Source organism: Anser anser (assembly GCF_964211835.1).
Source record: "Anser anser genome assembly, chromosome: 8".
Lineage (NCBI taxonomy): Eukaryota > Metazoa > Chordata > Aves > Anseriformes > Anatidae > Anser > Anser anser.
Window position 1 is genome coordinate 15,939,511 of NC_139728.1, and position 20,945 is coordinate 15,960,455.

Here is a 20,945-nt window from a genome sequence, read left to right on the forward strand (position 1 = left end):
GAAAGAATAAAAATATAACCACACGAAGATTTGTCCACTATTTCCTACATTTCAAAAAAAATTTCCAAGGCTTTTCCAGAACAGGACAATAAGCCCACTCAAAGTAATAAAATATTTCCCACTTAACGAAACATAGTAATTCTGTGTGCCTATTAGTTTTGTGAAAGTAACCGTAGTGATGAAAGCAAGTATATACACTATTTCCCGTTTGTAACTGCATTTTGTTAGACCAGACAGCCATTGCAATTTACTTTCTTACATCTGCAAAGAAAATTGCAAATGGTACTTCGCTGAGTATTTCACTGTTACAGATGTCCCTAACAAGCTCAAATAGAATCTCCAACTAAGATTTGCTGCTTTGTTTGTTTGTTTTCCTTTTAGTGACCATAGGTACTTTCTAAAAAGTTGAGGATGGTATTTCTAGAACTTGGAAGTCGCACTGCATCACCCCATATTTGGGATGTACAATAAAGACTGAGCAAAGTAGAAAAGACTTCTCAAAATAGTAATCATGTAGCATCACATGATATCAGTCTAAGCTGTAGGATGTTACTCTTTAAGGAACTTGCTGAACCTTCTAATACGAGTATCTAATATTCCCCTCTGGTGTGAGTGATCTACCACCTAATCTAGGACAATACCCTAAAGACTGCCTACATAAAGATGCAGGCATGTAAGAAGAGTAAGTAGTCAATAGAAAGAATTCCAGAGCTTTGCAAAAATTAAGTTTAGCTGATCTTATGTTCATCTCAGATCCGAAGTATTTTTTTAAGTGCAGTTTATCAAATCAAAAGACACTGACATCCTGAAAACCGCCTGAAGGGGACCAATAACTCACCTCAGTTTATCCTGCTCCCTATTATCTACAGGCCCTGCGATGGCACAAAGGTAATTAGGTTAAACAGGCTAATCACATCATTCAACAAGGAAGAACAAAACGCATTGTCAAGATCACTGCCATCACAATCTGATTCTAGTACAGTGAGTGACGAGTGTGGGGAGGGAACACCACCAACTTTCACATTCACATGCAAAAGAACTATTCCAAAAAACGGTTTGAAGCATAGCTTCAAATAAAGGTGCTGTGTTTTTTTTTTCTAAAAATTTTAGCACAAAAACAAATATTAAAATACGCTTCCCAGGACAGCATCTGATGTCTATTTCTATTCAATGCTCTCTTTACTCATCCAAGGTTCGTGCTACTCTTGGATCAGCAAGGATACCTGTAACATCAGCAGTGTGGCTGCCATTCCCTTAATCTTCAAGTCACTGCCCTTAGGGCAGCAATTCCTGTTCCCTAACTGACCAATTTACTCCTCCTGCCCAGACTCGCAGCACTGCATTTACCTACACTGTAGTATGTTTCTCTTAGAAAAGGTTTAACAGGGGGATACAACAGGAACAAAGTGACAAACTATTACACCTGTGGTTTTCTACTACAAGAAACTAGAGGTAGCAAACAAAACTTCCAAAAAAAAGCTTAAAAAATGAACTGGATGCTTTTTCACAATAGATTTCCAAGTCCCAGCACTGCCCTGTGACAAGATGTTATCAAAAACCTACGTGGATTTAAGAAAGGACTTGGATAAATCCACTGACAAGACATTCAAAGGATGTCAAACACTAAGACTTCGACTGCAGCTCAGAAAGTCCCTACGCAACTAATCAGCCAAGACTTTTAAATATACCAAAGGGGCACTCGTACTATTCCTTCCACACCCCCAAACGGACAGTGTGACACACATGAGGTGAGGTGGGAAACAGAAGCATCTACGACCTGACCTAATCGAGTTGGTTTTACCATCATCTTCCAACTTCTTCATTGACTGTTCCAGATTGCTGAGCAGTAACCTATTGTCCCAACCACTGGCCTCCCACTTGATCATTTTGCCAGCTGCAAACTTAGTCAAAAATTTACAGACTTTATGAATCATGCCCAGCACTTGACAAAGATATTGCATTCAAATAAGCAGTGTAATATTTCTTCAAGTAGAGCTTTTCTTTACTTTCAGTCTGTTCTCCAGATAGGCTTTATTCTAAAAGGGGAAAAGAGAAAATAAATGTACAAGAAGGCAATAAGCGTTCACTGAATATACCTGAATGAGAATCACTTGCACAGATTTAATTATTACAGTCTCAAGGCAAATAGCCTATTAGTTCACAAACCTGACAACCAACATACAAATCTATTTGCGCTGGCCTCTTTCACACTTTTGATTCTTCTTCTTCTACTCACTAAAGCCAGAGAGACAGACGTGGAGCACAAAAAAAAAAAGCTGTGTCTGTACAGAACAATCTTCTCAGCCTATAGCCTGCTCCCCATTCACTTCTGTGTTAGCTCAGGCTCTCATTGCTGGTGGAGATGCACAGAAGATGACTGCATACACTGCTCAAACTAAATGTGAAAATATTTCACACGTTAAGAGAATGTGTACTCAAATGCTAGGAAAAAAGCAGCTAGAAATTGTATTGCAGTGCTTCGAACCCAAAACAACTGAGAAGTTTGGTACTTCTGTTTCATTGAAGTTTAAAAAGTAACTGTTCAGCAAAGAAACCTCTGAAGAAGTATCCTGTGTATCTATGAATACTTCAGAGAGGGAAAAAAAATGGTTCATAGTTGCTCCTGAAGTTTAAAATAAACCAAATCTTTGACACAGTTGAAGTATCTGAAACAAAGAGTTTGTTAAAGGAATAAATCAGGTTTTGGTATCTGCAGCTTCTTGCACACAGTGTTGATGAACGAGCTGCTGAACTAAAGTACAGAAACAGAACAGAAATATTCCATTTTCCATTTCTAAACCATATCTAAATGCTCTTGGAGAAAGGGAGAAAAATTGTGACAAAGGGGAAAAAATATATTACCCCTAAAATCAAAAAACATAGGCCACTTAAAGAAGCGATCAACTTACAAATTAAAATGTTAACATATATGCATTCCTGAAGTTTAACAAAAAAAAAGAAAAAAGAAAAAGCCTGATCTAGAGGAGAGATCACTTAAAATTGCTGCAAGATGACTTCTCATTATACGGTGAAGAAAAATCTGTTTTCCTTAGGAAAAGAACTAGGAAGTTAAACGTAGTAGATAAGAATCAGGTTCCCTTGGTACAGAGGACTCTATGAGACACTGACACTTTTAAAGAAAAAGCTAAAGATTAGAGGATATTGAAAACATTCACAGCACAAGAAGCGAAATCATTTCCAATAGCATTCTCCACATGGAACATGTAAGAAGCCTAGGAGGATGAAAGAACGGAGAAAGATCTTACATTAATGAATCATGAATAAAAAAAACTTAAAACTTTAGTAAAACTTATTATCAATCTCAAAATAATTGAAAAAAAAAACACAGAATTACAGGCTTGAAACAAGCTATAGTTGCCCAGAATATTTTTCATTTGTAATTTATGACAACAACAAACTTAAGGATCCATTGTGCAACTGTAAGCTGCATTTTTTCCAGACACATTGCATTTTTCATAAAATTTATGCCTACCTAAAGATCCCAACTTTGTCAATACATACAAAAGATTTAACACACTGAGTCCCATGCAAAACAAGGCACCAATCCAACAACTAGATGAATTTTAGGATTTGCAGCAAAAGCCATTTTCCTTTCCAGATTAAATGAACAATGATTACAGTAACCAAAACCTCAATATATTGTCACAAAGTTTATTCTACAGGCTATGTCATCTGTGCCTCAAACCAAGTCATCAGCAAGGGACAACGGTGGAATCACAGCCACCATCAGCCGTCCAACAAAAAGCACACTTCAAATCGGCTAAAAATTTCCATTAGGAAGAACTTAGCCAAGAACTGGGCAAAGAAGAAAACGCTCAACATTCATCCTCTGTTGCCATCTACTGGACCTCTACAAAATAGCCTTTAGCCCACTGTACAGAATCAGGGTAAAACAAAGGCTTGTCCATTACTTACTAACGTACATGCAATGCACAAACATTAATATCAAATGTTTCAACCTGCAAACATCATAATTAAACTTGTTGAATAAATATAAATAACATAAAACAATTATCACAAAGATTCTTACAGATGTACATGAAAGTAATAGTTTACCTGTACAATATGTTTCATTTACTTATCATAGGATGAGCCTAGATTCATTTTAATACTGCTGTCATCAGATATCAGAAAAGCAGGTTGTGGTTATTGACTACAGTTAACGTTCCAATAAGAATTTAAATTGCAACTTAAGAAGAATCTACTATTTTCTACTAAATACGTAAAGGACATTTAATTAGAAATCAATACAGAAGATTTAAAAAAACAAGTCCAGAGTTTTTAATTATTTATTTTACTCTGAAAAAAATAAATCCAGAACACTATTGTTGGCAAAAGAGCTAAGACTCAAGGAGTGTATCACGAAAACGGTCATACTGCAATCACAGATGCTTCTGTAATCCATGTTATTTCCATGTAACGGCCAGCAAGTGTATGAAGAGATCCAATAGCAAATACTTATTTGGTGACATCTGTAAATAAAGCTTAGGTACAGTTTATTGTAAAAGTTTTATATTGATACATTAACATCCTTTTGGTACTTGTTTGCATGCTGACAAGAGATTTCAAAACACTTCTTGAGTCTTGCTAAGTTTATAACCTTACCCATAAAATCTGTATTCTTTTCAGTTGCAGGTATTTTAACAGCGTATAAACAAAAGCTAACATTTGCTCTACCGCATTTATTTTTATGCTTTTTATATTCCTTCCCACACCCTTACTTAAAGTAAATTACAAAAGAAAATCTAGGTTCTTTTCCCATGCCCGCGTGGGAGAGGGAAACATTCTCTGACCCCGTTTCTGCTGCTTTCTTTTCAATCTAAGCAGCACGAATCAAATATAGTAGTCCATGAGAAAATAAAATACCGATGTATGCAAACAGCAACATCGTAAGTGACGTCTGCGTTCCCTCCCATCCCCACTCCTCCAACACCTCTTCGTTCGGACTCGGAATGTGCAGGAGCTCATGTTGACATGCCCAAGATGAGAACCGAGTCTCACTCCCCGCCAGTTACAACTCCTCCAGAAAACAACATGTGCAGCCACACCACGTTACGTACTTTCAATAACCCTTTTTAACATCTTTGGCAACACTGACTGTTCAGCCCCAACGCTTTTTAGAGGTTAGACGTATTTATAGCTCATACCTGAGACTGACCCACTGGGCATGTTCACACCACAATGCATGGGGGTATCTGGGAACCTCCAATCTCTGTCTTCAGCTGGAGAGGATGGGTCAGTGAGAATGACTTAGTGCTTAGCGAGAGCTGGAGGGGAGACACCGGGAGCCGCGCCGAGAGGCGGCTCTCCCTGCTGGCGGCTCTCCTGCCACGACCCCCTCACGGAGCTCGCCCCGAGCTCCCCCCGGCCCTGCCCGCGCCGCCGCCGCCCCCCCCCCCGCACCCCTCCCCCTCGCCCCCCGCTCGCCCCGCGCCCCCCGGGCGCCTCAGCTCGCCCCCCGCCCTCGCCGCCCGCCCGCCCGCCCGGCCCCGGGAGGGCCCCGGGAGGGCCCCTGGGGCCCCTCAGCCCTCCTCTGCCCTCCTCCTCCTCCCGCGCAGCCCGCCCGCCGACGGCCGCCGCAGCTCCCCCGGCCCGGGAGGGGCGGCGAGGAGGAGGGCGAGGAGGTGTGTGCGGGGAAGGGGGGGAGGGGGGGCGCCCTGCGCGGAGCGAGGCGGCCGCGGCCGTGCGGAGACGCGGCCGGGCCCTGCCCGGCGCTGCGGGGCGCGCGCTCACCTTCCCCGTAGTCCATGATGGCGGCGGGCCCCGCTCCCGGCGGCTGGCGGCCGCGGCTGGCAATGGCGCCCTCCGCCACAACGAGGCGAGGCGGGGCCTGCGCGCCGCCGGGGAGCGCGCCGATTGGCCCGGCCGCCGCATCACGTGAGCGGCGCGGCCCGAAGGGAGAAAGGGGCCCCGGCCGCCCGAAGCCGCCGGCGCCCGGCGCCCGGATCGGCGGGGTCACGAGGGAGGAGGTTGCGCGGCGGCCATGTTAGGTGCTGGCAGCCGCCATTTTGCGTCATGGCAGCGGGCATTATCTGGCTTGAAGGCGCAGCGGGGTTATCGGCCGTGAAACAGCCGCGTCTTTGCCACGCCTTTTGTAGTCCCAACGCTTTCTTTCCTGCCACACGCCCTTTGGCCCCGGTGAAAACATAAGGGGTGACGGCAGCAAATGCTGCCCTCAGTACACGAGGACCAAAATGTGCCTTTACTCTGCACTGGAAGCCAGGCAGTGCTTGGCGGGAGCAAGTCCCCGCGGCTCCACAGCGGTGCGGAGTGAGGAGCCTTGTCCTGTGCCAGCCCACAACAGGGGCTGCTGCTGCTTTGTGTGAGCATATGGCTGTGCCCATCTCTTACATGGCTGTATTTGGGAAGCAGCTCGGTGATGTTACACAGAGGAGTACTTGCGCTGTCCCCTCGTCCTGGCTCCTGACATGGCTGCACCACCCACAGTGGCCCCTTGGGCTGCCTCGAGGCCTTCCCAGGAAGAGCATCATAAATAGCTATGAATAGGCCTCGATATTCACTCTTTCCTCCCAAAATAGCGAACACAAGTAATCCTGTGCTGAAGTGTAGCCTTCCTTAGGCAACAGAACTCAACTAAGCAGTATCGGCCCTGTAAAAGTCCCCTTCGATCAACCTACCGTTAACACCAATTCATCCGTGAATCCCAGGACAAGCTGTTGTAGTTTCTGTTACAGGCTGCGTTGAAACACTGACAGGCTAAATGTAAACACAGGCTTCATTCAATTCAAGCTAGTTGTAAGACACCACTTTTCTCCTCCCATAGCCAAAGGTTTGAGAGAAGAAAAAAAACAAATACATACATCATGCAACAAAAACCAAAGATCTTTGTGAGACTCACATGCTGAGAAATGTTTCGTTCCTTGTAGCTTCTTAATGTTTTATACATTCCTGAACGGGGGTGGGAGGACTATGTGAGAGAGCAGCAGAGAGCAGGTCTGACAAAAAAACTAAGGAGTTGGCTCTGAGGACAAGCTAGAGACACACTTTCTGGTTGTAATGGTGGGCAAAGTCACTATCTCTTGATTTTTGATTTTGTCAGGGAAACGTCTTCCTTCATTCTTCAGTAGCTAACAGGCTTGGATCAAAACCTGCCAATTTCTCTGCATCTGAAAAGTAATAAAAGCCCCATTTTGGGAAAGGAAGGTTTGACTCACGTAGGTCCAGAGTCCAAGCTTTTTATTAAGCTAAAACCTGAGTCTGACACAGCAGTCAGACATTTTCCCTCCCCAAGCTCTGGATGGCAGCAGATGCGAATATACTTGAGCCACAGACTTTGGATACAGCTGAGCAAAAAGCACTGTAGCCTGCAGATTTCCCTGATGAGCTCTCCTCTGCTAAATCTCGTCTCCTGTTTCTCCCTCAGTATCACCAGAGAAATACACGCAGAGAAAATGGTTATTCCCTGCCAAAGGAAATCTTTCGTCCAGCCTCACCGCTGACTTCTCAGCCAAGGATACATTATGCTTGGGCAGAGCAGAGTGATTTCTAGGGCCAAACAGTCCACATATAGACGTGTTTGTGCACCCATCCCTTTACACGTGCACCCTTGTGCAAACCAGACAAGTTTCTTGCATTCAATATGAGGTTTACACAGTGGGAATTTTCCTTTACCTTCACGGTTGTATGTCTCATGTTTGCAACATAGCAGCCCCTTTTCTACAACCTTTCTTGCTCTACTAGACACTAGCTGTTCAGCCTGATCTGTGGCCTTGTGCTCGTGAACAGGAATGAGCAGATCTGTGCACAGATGTACAGTACAAGCAGTTTTGCTGGAGGGCACCTGCAGGGAGTGCCATGGGCCGTCTGTCTTAGTAAGCCTGCCAAAGGCCTGCAAACCCCTTACCACAATCTTCGAAATTTGAAGATTTTTTCTCCATGCAAGAAAATGCAAGGGCACAGCTGTATACATTTTGCTCTATGCAAAATAATGTAAATGTGAGGAATTAAACAAATGCATATATGTGCACGGAAGCCAAAAGCTATCCTAGGTAACAATACAGTACAAATACAGTGGGAATAAACTGATTCTCCCAGGTGGCCTGAAACAAGCAACAGTCAAAACTAAAGACTCATCTCTGCTTAAGGAATTCCGTGCATGCTGCAAGATGAGCTGCTAAGGAATGCACTAAGTGTGTCCTGACAGACTGAAAATGGGTAAAAGTAGGACCAAGGCACCTAACACTCCCCATTTGTAGGACTTGATGCCAAAAGAGGCATCTTCTTGTGAATCTCTTCAGTATTCTGCTAAAGCACATTTGTTCAGTGACTAATCCATCAGCACATTTACTCATTAGAGCATCCTGGAAAATAAATGCAATAGGAGATGCAAAACACATTTAAGGAAAATTCAACAGGATATTAACAGTAATAACTGCAAATCAAATTACAAGAACACACACTTCTCTTTTGCTTACTGCCAAATGTCACAGGGTTAAACCTCTATATTTTGTTATACTAAAAATCTGGCTATGAAAGCTTAGGTGTAGTCCCTGAAGAAACCAGTGATCACCGAAATCAGCACAGACATTCATATAGACTTCAGGAAGCTCTGAATTGGGTCAATGCACATTATGGCACGGTTACATATAAATTGTACGCAACCCCCAAATGTTATTATGAGAATTACTGCTATCCTATGGGTCATTTCACCATCTGAGGAAGTTATTGACAACCGAGGTGGTTGTTATGGGGACTGCAGTCTGTCACGGAGGGCACATGACAAGGAGAACATCTGATGATGAAGAAATCGTTCTAGTACCAAATTAGCACTCCAGACATCAGACAGAGGAGGAGGTGCTTTCACATGCAACCCTGCAAACACGGATATATTTGGGATTTTAAAGTTATTGTCCCAGAACCAGCAGCTCAGGGAGAAGAAACTGGATCTGGGGGCAGACCGAGGCTACAGCAGGTATAACATACAATTCTTTGGATTCAATACAAACAGGTCAGCAAAAGCGTATTATTTTAGACTTAATTATGATCAATGGCCCACTGTTGGTCTGAGTCTTTTTAAAACAAAGGCTCCTTCTTTTCTCCCTGCAGGACTCCAAAAAGGAAAAATCTAAGCTAAGCAAAGCCAAACAAAATGGAGACATAAAAAGAGACAGGGAACAGAACTGTATTGTACTTCATTCGTTCTTGATGGTCCAAAACATGAATGTTTCAGTTCATTGCAGAATCTCCCTGTGCAATCCCATTCTGCTCTTGAATTCATGTTCTGCTGCTTCCTTGTTTTTCTGGTTTGGTTTGGTGGCTTTTTTTTTTTTTTTGGTAAATTCTTCATAGCAGTACAGGGATAAGAGAACAATCAGTGATTTATCCACACACAGCAGCACGGTTATTGTGAAATAAAATTCTTCTGTAGTTCGGTACTGTAACTACCCACTCCCTCTCCTCCTCTTTCCAAGTGTTGTTTTCTACTACCCTTTCATTTAAAGTATTGTCTAAAACCTAAGGAAATTGTGTAAATTACCTATCAGTTGCAGCTAACTGTGGCTAGCAAACAGGTACTCGCAATTTTGGAGACCCCATGGTAGCAAATCCACTGTATTTCAATGCAGTGGAGTTGATCTAAATCTTATTGGCAGTACTGGTATAGGGAGATGCTCTTCTGGCCTTTGATGAAAGCTGTCTGTCTCTTAACTCTGCTTAGAGGAGGTGTGATTGACATAATGTTTAAATCTACAGGAACTCATCTCTACAACCTACCCAGTGGTGCTACAACAGCATTCACAGCAGTGGAATATATTTATATACATATTAAAATACATGCTGACGTGACATTTTCAGGAGACGGCCTTCTTTGCATTTTAGGACAATGGGGAACAGGACAGGAACATGAGAACACTGTTGATTCTTTATAGAATACAAAATCCAGTTCCCTTTGTTTCTTCTAACATGTTAACACAGAAGCAGATCCTTCCATCTGAGCCTAGCTGAAGAACCATGGTAACCATCCAGAGCCACGCTGATTTCAGTGGGCTCTAATGTCTGTCATCACAGCAGAAATCAGAGCCATACTATGATATTTCCGAAGCTGAAATATTTTGGCTTCTGTACGTATATATCGTACAGCACAAGCATAAAAAAAAGTCCCAAAATTCAGCAGGAGGGAGCGGAAACATCCAGAAATGTCCTAATCACGTTACTCATTACCTACAGAAAACAAACAAACAAACAGACAAAAAACACCTCAGAATACAGACGAAAAGCTAACTTAACAAGTTTCTTCGCATAGCCCCTTTACAGGAACGACTAGAAACTTTCAGATGTGCCATAGCACAGACCTGCTGGAGCTCGCGTGCTGCTATGGCCCCGCCGGTGCCTCGGCAGCCTCTCAAGCAGCAGCAGGCACTCACCAGAAAGAGCAATTGCTGCAACTTTGGGGTCACAATGACACACAGAAGTGAGGGTAGCAGAACCCACTTCAGGCTTTGGTTTGATTCTGGCATAATTTCCAGCAGCTGGTTGGTTGGAAAAAGAGGATACCAGCTTCATTATCATACATCCCTAGGGGAAACAGGATATTTGCAGAGCAACCTATTAGTAATTGGCAAACTATCAGTGAAGTGCTTTACTTTTCTTGCATACAAATATTTATGAGCAATTATGCCTATTGCTTTTTAGGTTTACAACTTTTCCTTTACCCTCCCTGGAGGCCAGCTCTAGTGTTATCTAATCTTGCAGGAGAGTGCTGCTGAAGGTGGGTAGGACTCAGCTGGGCTTTTTGCCCTATATGCTCCACACCGGGCAACTCACAGCTGCATAAGTGCCCTAGGCAAAGATAGAACCGGACTTGTCCTTGCTCATTGTCCGTGCACTGTCAGCCAGCCCATCGACATCCTGGAGCACTTCAGCCAGCGGACTATTAACTCCCACATTAGAGATGCCTGTCCCATACCTCTGCCTATACTTCCCCCGCCCTTCAAAAACAACAACAACAACAACAAAAGACAAGCAAGACATAACTAACACAAGCATACATATCCATACCAAATGTTTTTCAAACCTTCTGTGTATGTACTTACGTACCAGAAAGGGCACAAACCCTGTAACTTTTCCCTCACAAGAAACTTTGCATTTAAGCAGATTTTGTGCACATTACCTCTCTCACACACAGAGTAGCTGACATAGCAATGTGCCATTCACAGCAAGAGTTCATTCACACTGTTTTCCTAGAAAGTTGGACCATATACATTTGAAACACTTTTTAGATGGAAGCATGTACAAGGAACTGTGAGGTTTCAAGAAGATAAAACCATGAAGATAAATAACACTTGCAGCACACAGCAGCAGTCAGACACTTATCTCGGAATATAAAAACACGCTTATATACATTTCCCTTTAAAATAAAAGTCACCATTAACTAAGACACTGCTATTGTGACTGAAGACAAGAAGGCTGAACACAAAAGCCGTGAAGGCACTTCTCTTCTTCTAGCAAAAAAATAAACTGGCTGATTTTTGCATACAGCTCAAGTGGCTGAGACGTTTAAGGCCAAAGATCTTGGTCTCTAGTCCTCCTTGTGAAAATGGGTTTTATAGACGAATCCATGGGTTTGTTGCAGAAAGAAAAAAGAGAAGTCTGAAGAGAAGGACACCAGATGGGTGGGGACTTTCTCCAGGCAATCTCCCCCAAGAGATCTGTTCAGAAATTGAAAACTCGTTCCTGCCATGGGAACAGCAGAAAACCTACAGCAGGCTGCAGTGTTCAGTCTGACACCCTGTCTTCCCTCTCTGGGCATTTAGGGGCATGTGATAACATATTTGTTACTGCTGTTTTGTAGGGAAATGGATAGAAGAGACCATAGCTCCTTTTCTTCCATGCTGCCACAAGCTTAGAAGATTTTAGGATGTAGGCTTCCCTCCAATAATTGTTCAAAAAGCCAAGAGTTGCCCATGCTCTTGTGCCTCCATCCTCAAAACTGCCTTTAAGGCACAAACTTTAAAAATGAGTAAAAAAAAGAGAAGAAAATTAATGGTATATTTATTTGTACTCGAATGTCACTTTCTGAAGCTTTGTTCTTGGGTTTCATTCTTGAGCTTTTCTCTGTGACTCTGAGCGACATTTTTCTCACTTTCAACTTATCATTATTATTGTTATTTAAAGCTCAGGTTTCTGTGCTCTCTTGAGTCAGACTCTAGAGGTGTTCAGCAAATACTAGGTATTACAAGATCCATGATAAAATCACCAGAATGTCAACATACTGGTTGACATAACATTTCAGATATTTTTTCCCCATATTTCCAATGTAGTCTGCTTCAAGAACAATTTCCATGTGGCTCAATATATCCCGCCATGCCAATGCTCAGCATTTTCTCATTAAATTGTGTTATGCTTGTAAGTACCCCTGAAGGAGCTGGTCTGAAGAAGGAATATTCCCATAATGCAGGAAGGGAAAATTGTCATCTGCTTTTGCTGGATTTATGGTATAGTGTGTACCCAGTGGGATAAAGTCAAACCTTCGTGTAACAGTTTATTTCCAGGTTACTGGAAATAAGCTACAATAGGGGAACCAATGCACAGTTTTGCAAAAAATTATGGATCTTATGCAGAATCCTGTAGAATTTGGAAGAGAAGGAGGTAGCGGCAGTCTGTTGCTCACGCTGCACGCGTTCCACTTCCTATTCAATTCAAGGTGACAAAAAAAGCAGTGCTGGCTGCCTCTTAAAAGTCCCAGTGAAACATGGATTTCCTTCAGCTCCGTGCTCCAGAGGCATGTGCCTCCTGAGCCAGCGTCGCTGCCTGTGGTCCCAACGCAGGAGCACATTAAGTGCACCCAACCTCCTCCAGCAGCCATCACAGACAGGAGTACAGATGCACAAACCAGGCTTTCTGCACCTCTGTGCACACACGCCTTTTTGGAGGGCTTTTTAAATTCTCACCCTGTCACGCAGTTTATGCGCAGCCACATGAATCGCTGAATCAGCTCCCGTGAAAGGGCCTCCTGAAAGGCAGAAGTGAGCACCAGGGGAGACAGGGGCTTCAAAGGCAGTTTTTCTCACCTGCTTTTGCGAAGAAGAGGCACATAAGAGGGAACAACGCCCCCAGATAGCGTGTTCCACACAACCAACCACGTGCTGCTGCCACCATGTCACTGAAGTACCTCTGCTGCGGTCGCTGGAGGTGACACACCATGTGCAAAACCCAAAACTGGACCCCAGCGCCTGGGTCGTTCGCACCCAGGTGCAAAGGCCCGCTTGAGCTCCCTCTGTTTTGGGGGCTGTTTGTAAGATGGCTGCCCCATGAACCATGGGGGTTAAACCAGCTCACACTTCTGCTTTCCCATGTTATTTCTAGATGCTTATATTGTTGTGTTTTTTTTCCTTTCTTGTTTCCTCTGGGCAACCCCTCCCTCCCTTTTGCATGATTTCATTAAGATGTATAAACTCTCCAAGATGTATACCAAGGGAAGGAAAGTGAAAGCTCCAATCACAGAATAAACAAAATACCATTTTCTGTCCAAGTTACACAAAAAAAATTGCAAAATCCCTTGGCAGGGGGAATGGGAGCCACCTCCCAGCAAGTGAAGGTGGGGTTCCTGTGTGTGCAGTCACATTAGTGAAGGTGTTTGCACAGACACTTGAAGTACCCAGAGTATCAACACTCCTTGCTGACGCCCGTGCCGCTGCCAGTCGGACCAGCCAAATGAAAGGCAGCACCGGACATCACCCTGCCTTGTGATTGTCCTCTCCCCTGGCATACGCGTGTCTCAAGTGAAAGGTCAGAGATCCCCACGTGTTTATTCACGTCACAGAAAGCAGACTGGTGTTCCACGTGGGACAGGGCCACTAAGGATGTCAGCTGTAGGATGTGGGGCTTTGAATCAGAACTTCACGTCTCCTCAGATCATGTTCACCAGAGGATTTGAGCAAGGATAGGGAAGAAGAAAACCAAAGTTGCTTTTGAAGTCATATAGCCCTGCCAGGCCTGATTCCTTGACCAAATTAAAGACTCTTGTATGCTGACCACAACAATCAAGGTAATGCCCCACCTGTCCAGGATCCATCCAGCCCAGCAAGGGCTGCACCAGAGCACCTGTCTCTGCACTGACCTTCACCGTCGTCCTCCTCGAAGCAGCCACACAAGCTGCATTTAAAGCTAGTTCCAAGGTGCTTTTTGTCTCAAGAAGGACATGGCTACAGATCAGCAGCTGGGGATATGGCTTTGTCAATTCTGGCTCTCAGATTAAATCGATACTCTCACCATCTAACTGCTGCATGGGAAATGAAAATGAATTGATGGTCTTGGACCTTTTCCCAGCAGGCTAGCGTGCACATCTTGATGCCACCACAGTGAACAGCATTAGCTGGCTCTCCTCTCGAAGCTTGTGCACAGCACACAGAGCGGATACAAAGCACAAACTGCCTCCTCAGCCCCACGCCCGGCTTCTTCCTACTCCTGGATCCGGGCACCAGGGCAGGGCTGCGTGGCCAGCCTCTCGCTGCTCCTTCCCTGGCTGAACCAGATCAGCAAAGGCAGGGACAACACAGAGCTTTGACATCTTTTGGGCACACGCGTACTTCTTTGCCTGTTACTCATGTCCTTGTAAACATTTATACCCAAATGGCATTGTAAGAACCAGATTCTGTAAGGTATTTGTATTTGCTCTTGGCATGTCTTGGACAGTGAAAAATCAATAAAAGCAGTTTCACTTGCAGGAGTTTAAAGCCGTGGTGTTTGCCCAGTAAACATCACATACACACAGTCCTTCATTTCCACAGAGACCTGCACAGAGGTACAAATATTGCAGGTACTTCTGATATTAGAGCTTGTAAAAGGATATTCTTACAGGATCTGAAGGGCTGGATTGTGCAACTCTTACAACACCGAGCACCTACTTGCACAAACGGCCCATTGAGAAAGCCTGGCACGGAAATGTTCCCCACGAGTCTGTGGTTTCAGTAAACCAGTAAATTAGTTAATGAAGGACGGCAGCATCTCCAAAGCAGCGGGGGTCTCAGCCCTGAATTTTAGAGGGTGCCTTTTTCTGATAAACTTAGCATAAACATACAGTAAAATTATCCCCACGGGTCAATAGGGTGTTGCAGTAAAACGATTCCTCCAAATCAGTGGAAGTTTTGCATTGGATTTTAATAGGGAGGAAGGATCTAGCCAGAGTCCTTACTGTTCCAAAGTGGCAGCAGAAAAGAAGAAAAAGCATTTACTCAAGTGATTTATTTCAGCAGCTTCAGGACAGCCTGTAGTTTCTTAAAGGGAAGTAGTTGAAATTCAGAAATATATAAAAGACCAGTCCAAATGCCGTATGTACTTTAAACCAACAAAGATGTAGGCCACTGTCAACCTGACTGTGACAAAGAAATTTCTGAAAAGAAAAAAAAAGCCACAGGGAAGAGAAAATAAAGACAGCAGAGACTGTTGTCAAACTTACAGTGGATTGAAATAGGAGCTGCCGTGTACAATGGCTCGAGTGAGCAGTTTTCAAAAGAGGCATCTGGAAAAAACAGGCTCAGAATCACTTTGGATGTAAAGCCAAAGGAATGGAAAATAAACACCTTGGGAACAGAAAAAATCCATTAAGAGGGGGCAGAGCAGAAGCAGCTTACCTCCACCCCAGCTATTGATCAGGCTCTGAGAAGCACCCCAGGTGTTCTGGAGGATGGCCTCAGCGGAGCTCATTTAACCCCACGCTTTGTATGACAGAGCTTCAAAAACTCAGTGGTGGAGAGGCTGAACAGCCCTGTGAACAGTCAGCAGGCTGACCTGCAGGGTTTCTTTGCTTTTTGTGGTGTGTTAGGACCAATTCCAAGCTCCCTGTAACCTTAGCATTAATCTCACGAGCTGTGCCTGACTTCAATTCTACGACATTAGAAACAGGAGATTTCCAGCCCTGACTTTGACAGCCATGTAGCCCCCATCTTTTACCTTCTGTGTGAGAAGTGAGGAAGAGGAGGAACAAAGCCCCATGTCCCCAGACACAGGGACTGCTCCAGGCACGGGAGCACCCCTGCACCTCGGAGTCAGCTCCGAAGCGCCCAGCTGGCTGCGCCTGGAGCCGCAGCACTGCCCCGGCACAAGATGGAGGAGCCACGTTTGGGCCCTGCTGTGCACCATGCTCTGGAGAGACCTGGTTTTAGACACAGAACCAGCGAGAACGTTCTTCCCAAAACACTCATTTTGGGAAACCACTGTGTGGTTCAACACAGGCTGCTCACCGGTGCTTCACACCCCATGCCTGCTGCTGAGCTCCTCTGGGTTAGTCAGCAATTAGGAGCCCCGTAATGAATGTTAAAAGCATTTAATTAAACGAATACATTCAGAGTTAAACATGTGGCTGAGGCTGATCAACAGGAGCGCAAAGCTAAGCAAAGCCCCGCAGGCACAAGGACCTTGCCTGGGCGGGAAGGCGACCTGGGAGGTGCACTTCCCTCTCGCTATGGGTGCTCCTCTTCCGCCCGGTAGGAACGGGCTCACCTGGCAGCAGCTGAGGCACGGGATCACAGCGGTTTCTGACCACCGGCACGTGGCGAACCCAGCCACGTTGTGTGTGTGAAGGCTGACCGCTGTGGTGAGAGGGACGCAGACTTGGTCGCCACATGAGCAAAAATAGCTTTGAAGGTTTGAGGAGCTTTCCCAAACGGTAAGCACGTGAATTATTCACCCACAGTAGTGCTGGCTAGCAGGGACAGCACGACTTCACACACATTTAACACGCTCGATTTTAAAGACAATTTCTTAACCAGATTTTAGGACAAAGCCTAGGCAAGTATCTTGTTCTCCTGGGGTCGGAGCATGCTGAGATTTTCTTAGATCTCAAATACACATAAATATCTACAGTGACAGGGAGCAATTTCCGTGTGAGTTTGCCTTTGTGTTTCGTTAAGTACGTTTCCCAATTTTAATAGGTTAAAACCTGAGGTCCTCGGAGGCATTCTGGTTTCCAGCTATTTCACGCATTACAGTCCTGCAAACCCGGGCACATACCCAGAGCCTCCACTTGCACAGTATTTTATATCCAACTGCAGTGAGGAAAGAAGTCCACGACAAAATGCTCACAACAGGTGAGCTCAGAGAGCCTGGAGGCCACCCCCCTCAGGAATGTCCCACGCACTGCAGAGAAACCAAAAGAGCAAAGCCGAGTAGCGGTCACCTGCCCCTGGGCGAAGGCACTGAGGCGTGCAGCACCCTGGTTCTTTTCCCTGCAAATCTTCAGGCCAAAGTCACGATGGAAAAAAAAAAGGTCTGAGCCCTTCCCACGGGGATGCCGGGCAGTGGGTGTAGCAAGGGTCTCTGCAGGGCCGCCCAGCCCAGGGTAAGCAGGAAGACTCGGCGGCAGAGGTGCACGAGGGGTTTAGTGGCCCTGCACTGCTTGTCCCCAGGGAGGCCCCGGCTGAGGCCCTACCAGAGGCAGCACTGAATTTGTCAGACTCAATAAACTGACAGAGCTCAGGGGAGCAGCAGGAGTGGCGAGTGTCAGGAAACAAACACGCCCAAGCAACACGTGAAGAAAGGCTGAAGGAACGGGTTCAACCTAGGGCAAAGAAAAAATCCAAGGAGCGCAGGATGTGTTCGCTGCTGAAGGGGCTGTGACGAGGTCAGTCACCAGGTGCTCGCCACACCCGTCATGAACAACAGGGTAAGAAATGCCCAACCCCAATTCCAACAAGCATCGGGGAAGCCCTTAGGACACAGAACAGTGGGAGCCTGTGGAAATTGCTGCCTCCAGATGCCACAGGAACTCTTCCCAGCAGCTCCCCTGGGCTGTGAGAACTGTGGGCGCCCAGGCCCTGTGGGTCCCCTTCTGCAGCGCTCCCTGGGGTGGGAGCTGCGGCCTCGCTGGGTGCCAGGGCTCTGCCCCACGAGGGCACTGCCTGCCCGGTGGGGCGGGGACAATCCCCTCACGAGGGGAAGCTGCAGCTCCCGCATCAGGCCTGGGCCCTGACAGCACCAGAGGTCTCCTTGCGGGGCATGGGGGTGGCCCCCAGCCTGGTTGTGGGGTTACGGCCGTGTGGCATTAAGCACTAGGGGCTCTGCAGGGCAGAGCTTATCACAGATAGGGGGGCAGGAAAGCACGCAAGCAGCAGTCACATAGGCACTCAAAGGCCCTGAGAGACAGAGGGGAGAGAAATGTAAAATCCCAGATAAAATGAAAACCAGAATCTCAGGCTGTCCAGTGACTGAGCTTGCCTTTAGGCAGGAGCAGCAGGCAGGATTTCATGCAGTCTTTCCAAAACTTCTGAAATTTCACGTTCTGTGTGTGTGGATACTCCGTAAGGACTGTTGATGCCCCCCTCCCCCCCTTTTTTTTTTCTTTTTGTGCATTTCCTGCTGTTTTCATGATCCCCATCTTCCAAACCAAATGCATCGCTTGGCAGCACGTTGCATTCAACAGCATTCCCTTTATGTCGTAGCTGGGGACACAACCCCAGGTGGCATCTCCCAGAAATGATGCGTTGGGAGGAGCGAGGTAAGTCCAGCAGCAGCGAGGAGCCCCGCTGGCAGCGGCTGTGGCACCCCAGCCCTCTCCCAGCCCAGCTCTGCTGGGGCAGCTCCAGCAGCATCGCCTGCAACCAGCCCCTCTGCCCCATGCCTGCAATCTCGGCTCCAGAGACGTGGCAGGAGGGTGTTAGGGAAAATCCACGTCTAAAAACCACCTGAAACAGCAGAACTACCCAGAACTGGTTACCAGAACAGCAACGTGTTCACACATTTATTCCTAATGGTCTATGCAACCCAATCCCAATCCACGATTCTGCTGTTTATGGGCACAACATGTCCATTTCATGGGAACAGACCTGCTCTGTGCTGGAAGGCTTCCTGCAAGAGACTGTGGTGTTAATTTAGAAGATGGCATTCTTCCCAAACAGTCATTATTAAACCAATAACCCTACGTTACCTCCAGCATCAAGGGGCAACGTGATGTTAGAGGCAAGACAGAACAAAGGTCCTGGCTCTAGCAATTGTAAAAGAGCTTAGGGGCTGTTCTCGTCAGGGAAGGGAGAGAGATGCAGCCTGGACCAACTCCAGTGCCTGTGGTTTTAGCGACCCCCCCACATCAGCTGCATTGTGTGGATGTGTACAGTTACAGAGCTGCCACTTCTGCACCCATGCCTGGCTGAATCACAGGAGCGGTTTTCATCATCTCTCTGCCAGAAGCAACATCTCCCATGACTTTTATCGTGGAATGGGTGCATGTTTGTAATCAGCCTGGAAAATCTGTTTCTGAGCTTAATTCTAGAGCCTCATCTCTGCTACAGAAACAACTGTACTCAGTAACACAGCTTTCCCTCCCTTTAACAGCATGAGGAATGACTTGCTGTCCTGGGAAACTGGTCACAGCATAAGCCCTCAGGGTTTTGCAACATTAGTGCTCGATGCCTTTAGTTTAAGTGCTGAACACACTGTACAAGCACAAGTGGACAGCCTGAACTGGGAATGACTGGGAATGCTTCTGATAAAATCACCAATCATTCAGGGTACCCTGGGAACTAATTGGTAGTCCATGCCACGATTTTAACAATTCACCATGGTAGAAAAGGGGTTAATGCCAAGGTTAAAAACGCTAAAGATTTTTTCTCAATTCTTTCAAGTCCGGTAACCTTAAGGACCACCCTTTTAGCATGTTCCTAAAAAAAAAAAAAAATAGAAAAGCACCTCGATAAGCATTTTATTTAGGTGCCTCCCTAAGATTTATTTCTGAAGGAACAGACCACCCAGGCTCTGAAGCTCACTAACGTCAGCCTTCAGCCTACAGCGAGGCAGACCAGCCATAAACCAGCATGGTTGCTGATGGCCTTGCTGTCACTGGAGAATGCAACTTTTTGCATTACACCTGTAACAAAACTGGGGCTCATTAACACAGCACTTGTGCTTTTCACAATTATTCATGTATTTCTCATTTACTAAAGAAGCCCGAATTTATAGACAGGAAATGTGAATCTTTTTGATGTCCGTTCCCCCAGCCGAGGTGAAGGTTGGGGCAAAACCAGAAGTAGGTCCCAAGTCATGGGTGCGCTCTTCTGACTTTAGCCTCCCTCCTCAACGAGGACCGAACAGCCGTGCCATGCTCTGTGTTATCTTCAATGCCAGCAGTTGCACGGGCAGTAATCCCACCACACAGAGCGATAGCAGCCCTGAGAAGCCACCCTCAGCTGCCACTGCACCCCATGGGCTCTGCCATCCACACTGGAATGCCTCAGCAAATTCAAGGCTTTTTCTCACCATTAGCACCCACAGACACACCACAGCACACACCACAGCACACACCTGACAGAAGCCTCCCTTTTGCATGTTCACACATGCTACAGATTTACTCAGGATTGTTATGTTCCTGCACACAGTTCCCTGTCTTGAGAATGGAGGAAATTTGAAATCCTACAAGAGAACGGGATGATGGTCAATGCTATACCTGTAGGAGCACCTCATTTGTTTGACTTCAAGTAAAAGAAAGTCTAACTCCTTGCATTCACACAACTATAACGCCAATAATTTTTGAGCACATGGAACCACGTTAGACAGAACAGATGTTTGTGTAAGATTAAAATATACAGTCCAGTGAATGATACTTGGGGTGGAGCAGGGGCGGGTGGGAAGAGTGGACTGCCCCTGAGCAGACATGACCTACAGTGTCTGGGCTTCTCCCCTGGCTACAAGAAAGCAGTTCAGGACTGCAAAGCCATTTATTTAGCAGCCGAAAGCCTTTCATTAGTGTCAGCATCCTCCTGTATACTCAGAGACTTAATGCCTGCCCAGAAAAGCAATAGCTCGTTTTGCATCACAGGAAGCATCTTACAAAAGGACAACTTATTGGAAAACCCAAGGATCTTCACAGAAATAAGTTGCAGCGACAGAGGCAAACGGCATGGGCATCTCCTACTTCCCCTCATTTAAAGGAACAACCATTTTTCTTCCAGGGCTGTGCAGATACTGTGCAAAACTCC

General features: G+C 45.8%; 1 protein-coding gene across 4 annotated transcripts in view; it reads right to left on the minus strand.

Moving 5' to 3' along the window:
• The window catches only part of ZNF326 (zinc finger protein 326), an 80,463-nt gene that overhangs the window by 18,500 nt on the left and 41,018 nt on the right, over positions 1–20,945 (minus strand). Inside the window, exons 1-3 of one of the 4 annotated variants that reach the window (XM_083847116.1) lie at positions 5,755–5,787; positions 5,169–5,243; positions 4,399–4,493 (exon numbers count right to left, since the gene is read on the minus strand). The exons of 1 other annotated variant lie outside the window; for it this stretch is intronic. In XM_083847116.1, coding sequence (XP_083703242.1) covers positions 4,399–4,426 — 28 coding nt within the window. In that variant the 5' untranslated portion in view covers positions 4,427–4,493; positions 5,169–5,243; positions 5,755–5,787. Of the gene's footprint in view, positions 1–4,398; positions 4,494–5,168; positions 5,244–5,754; positions 5,909–20,945 lie in introns of those variants that run through there. 2 more of the 4 variants (XM_083847119.1, XM_083847117.1) reach the window with 2 other exon arrangements.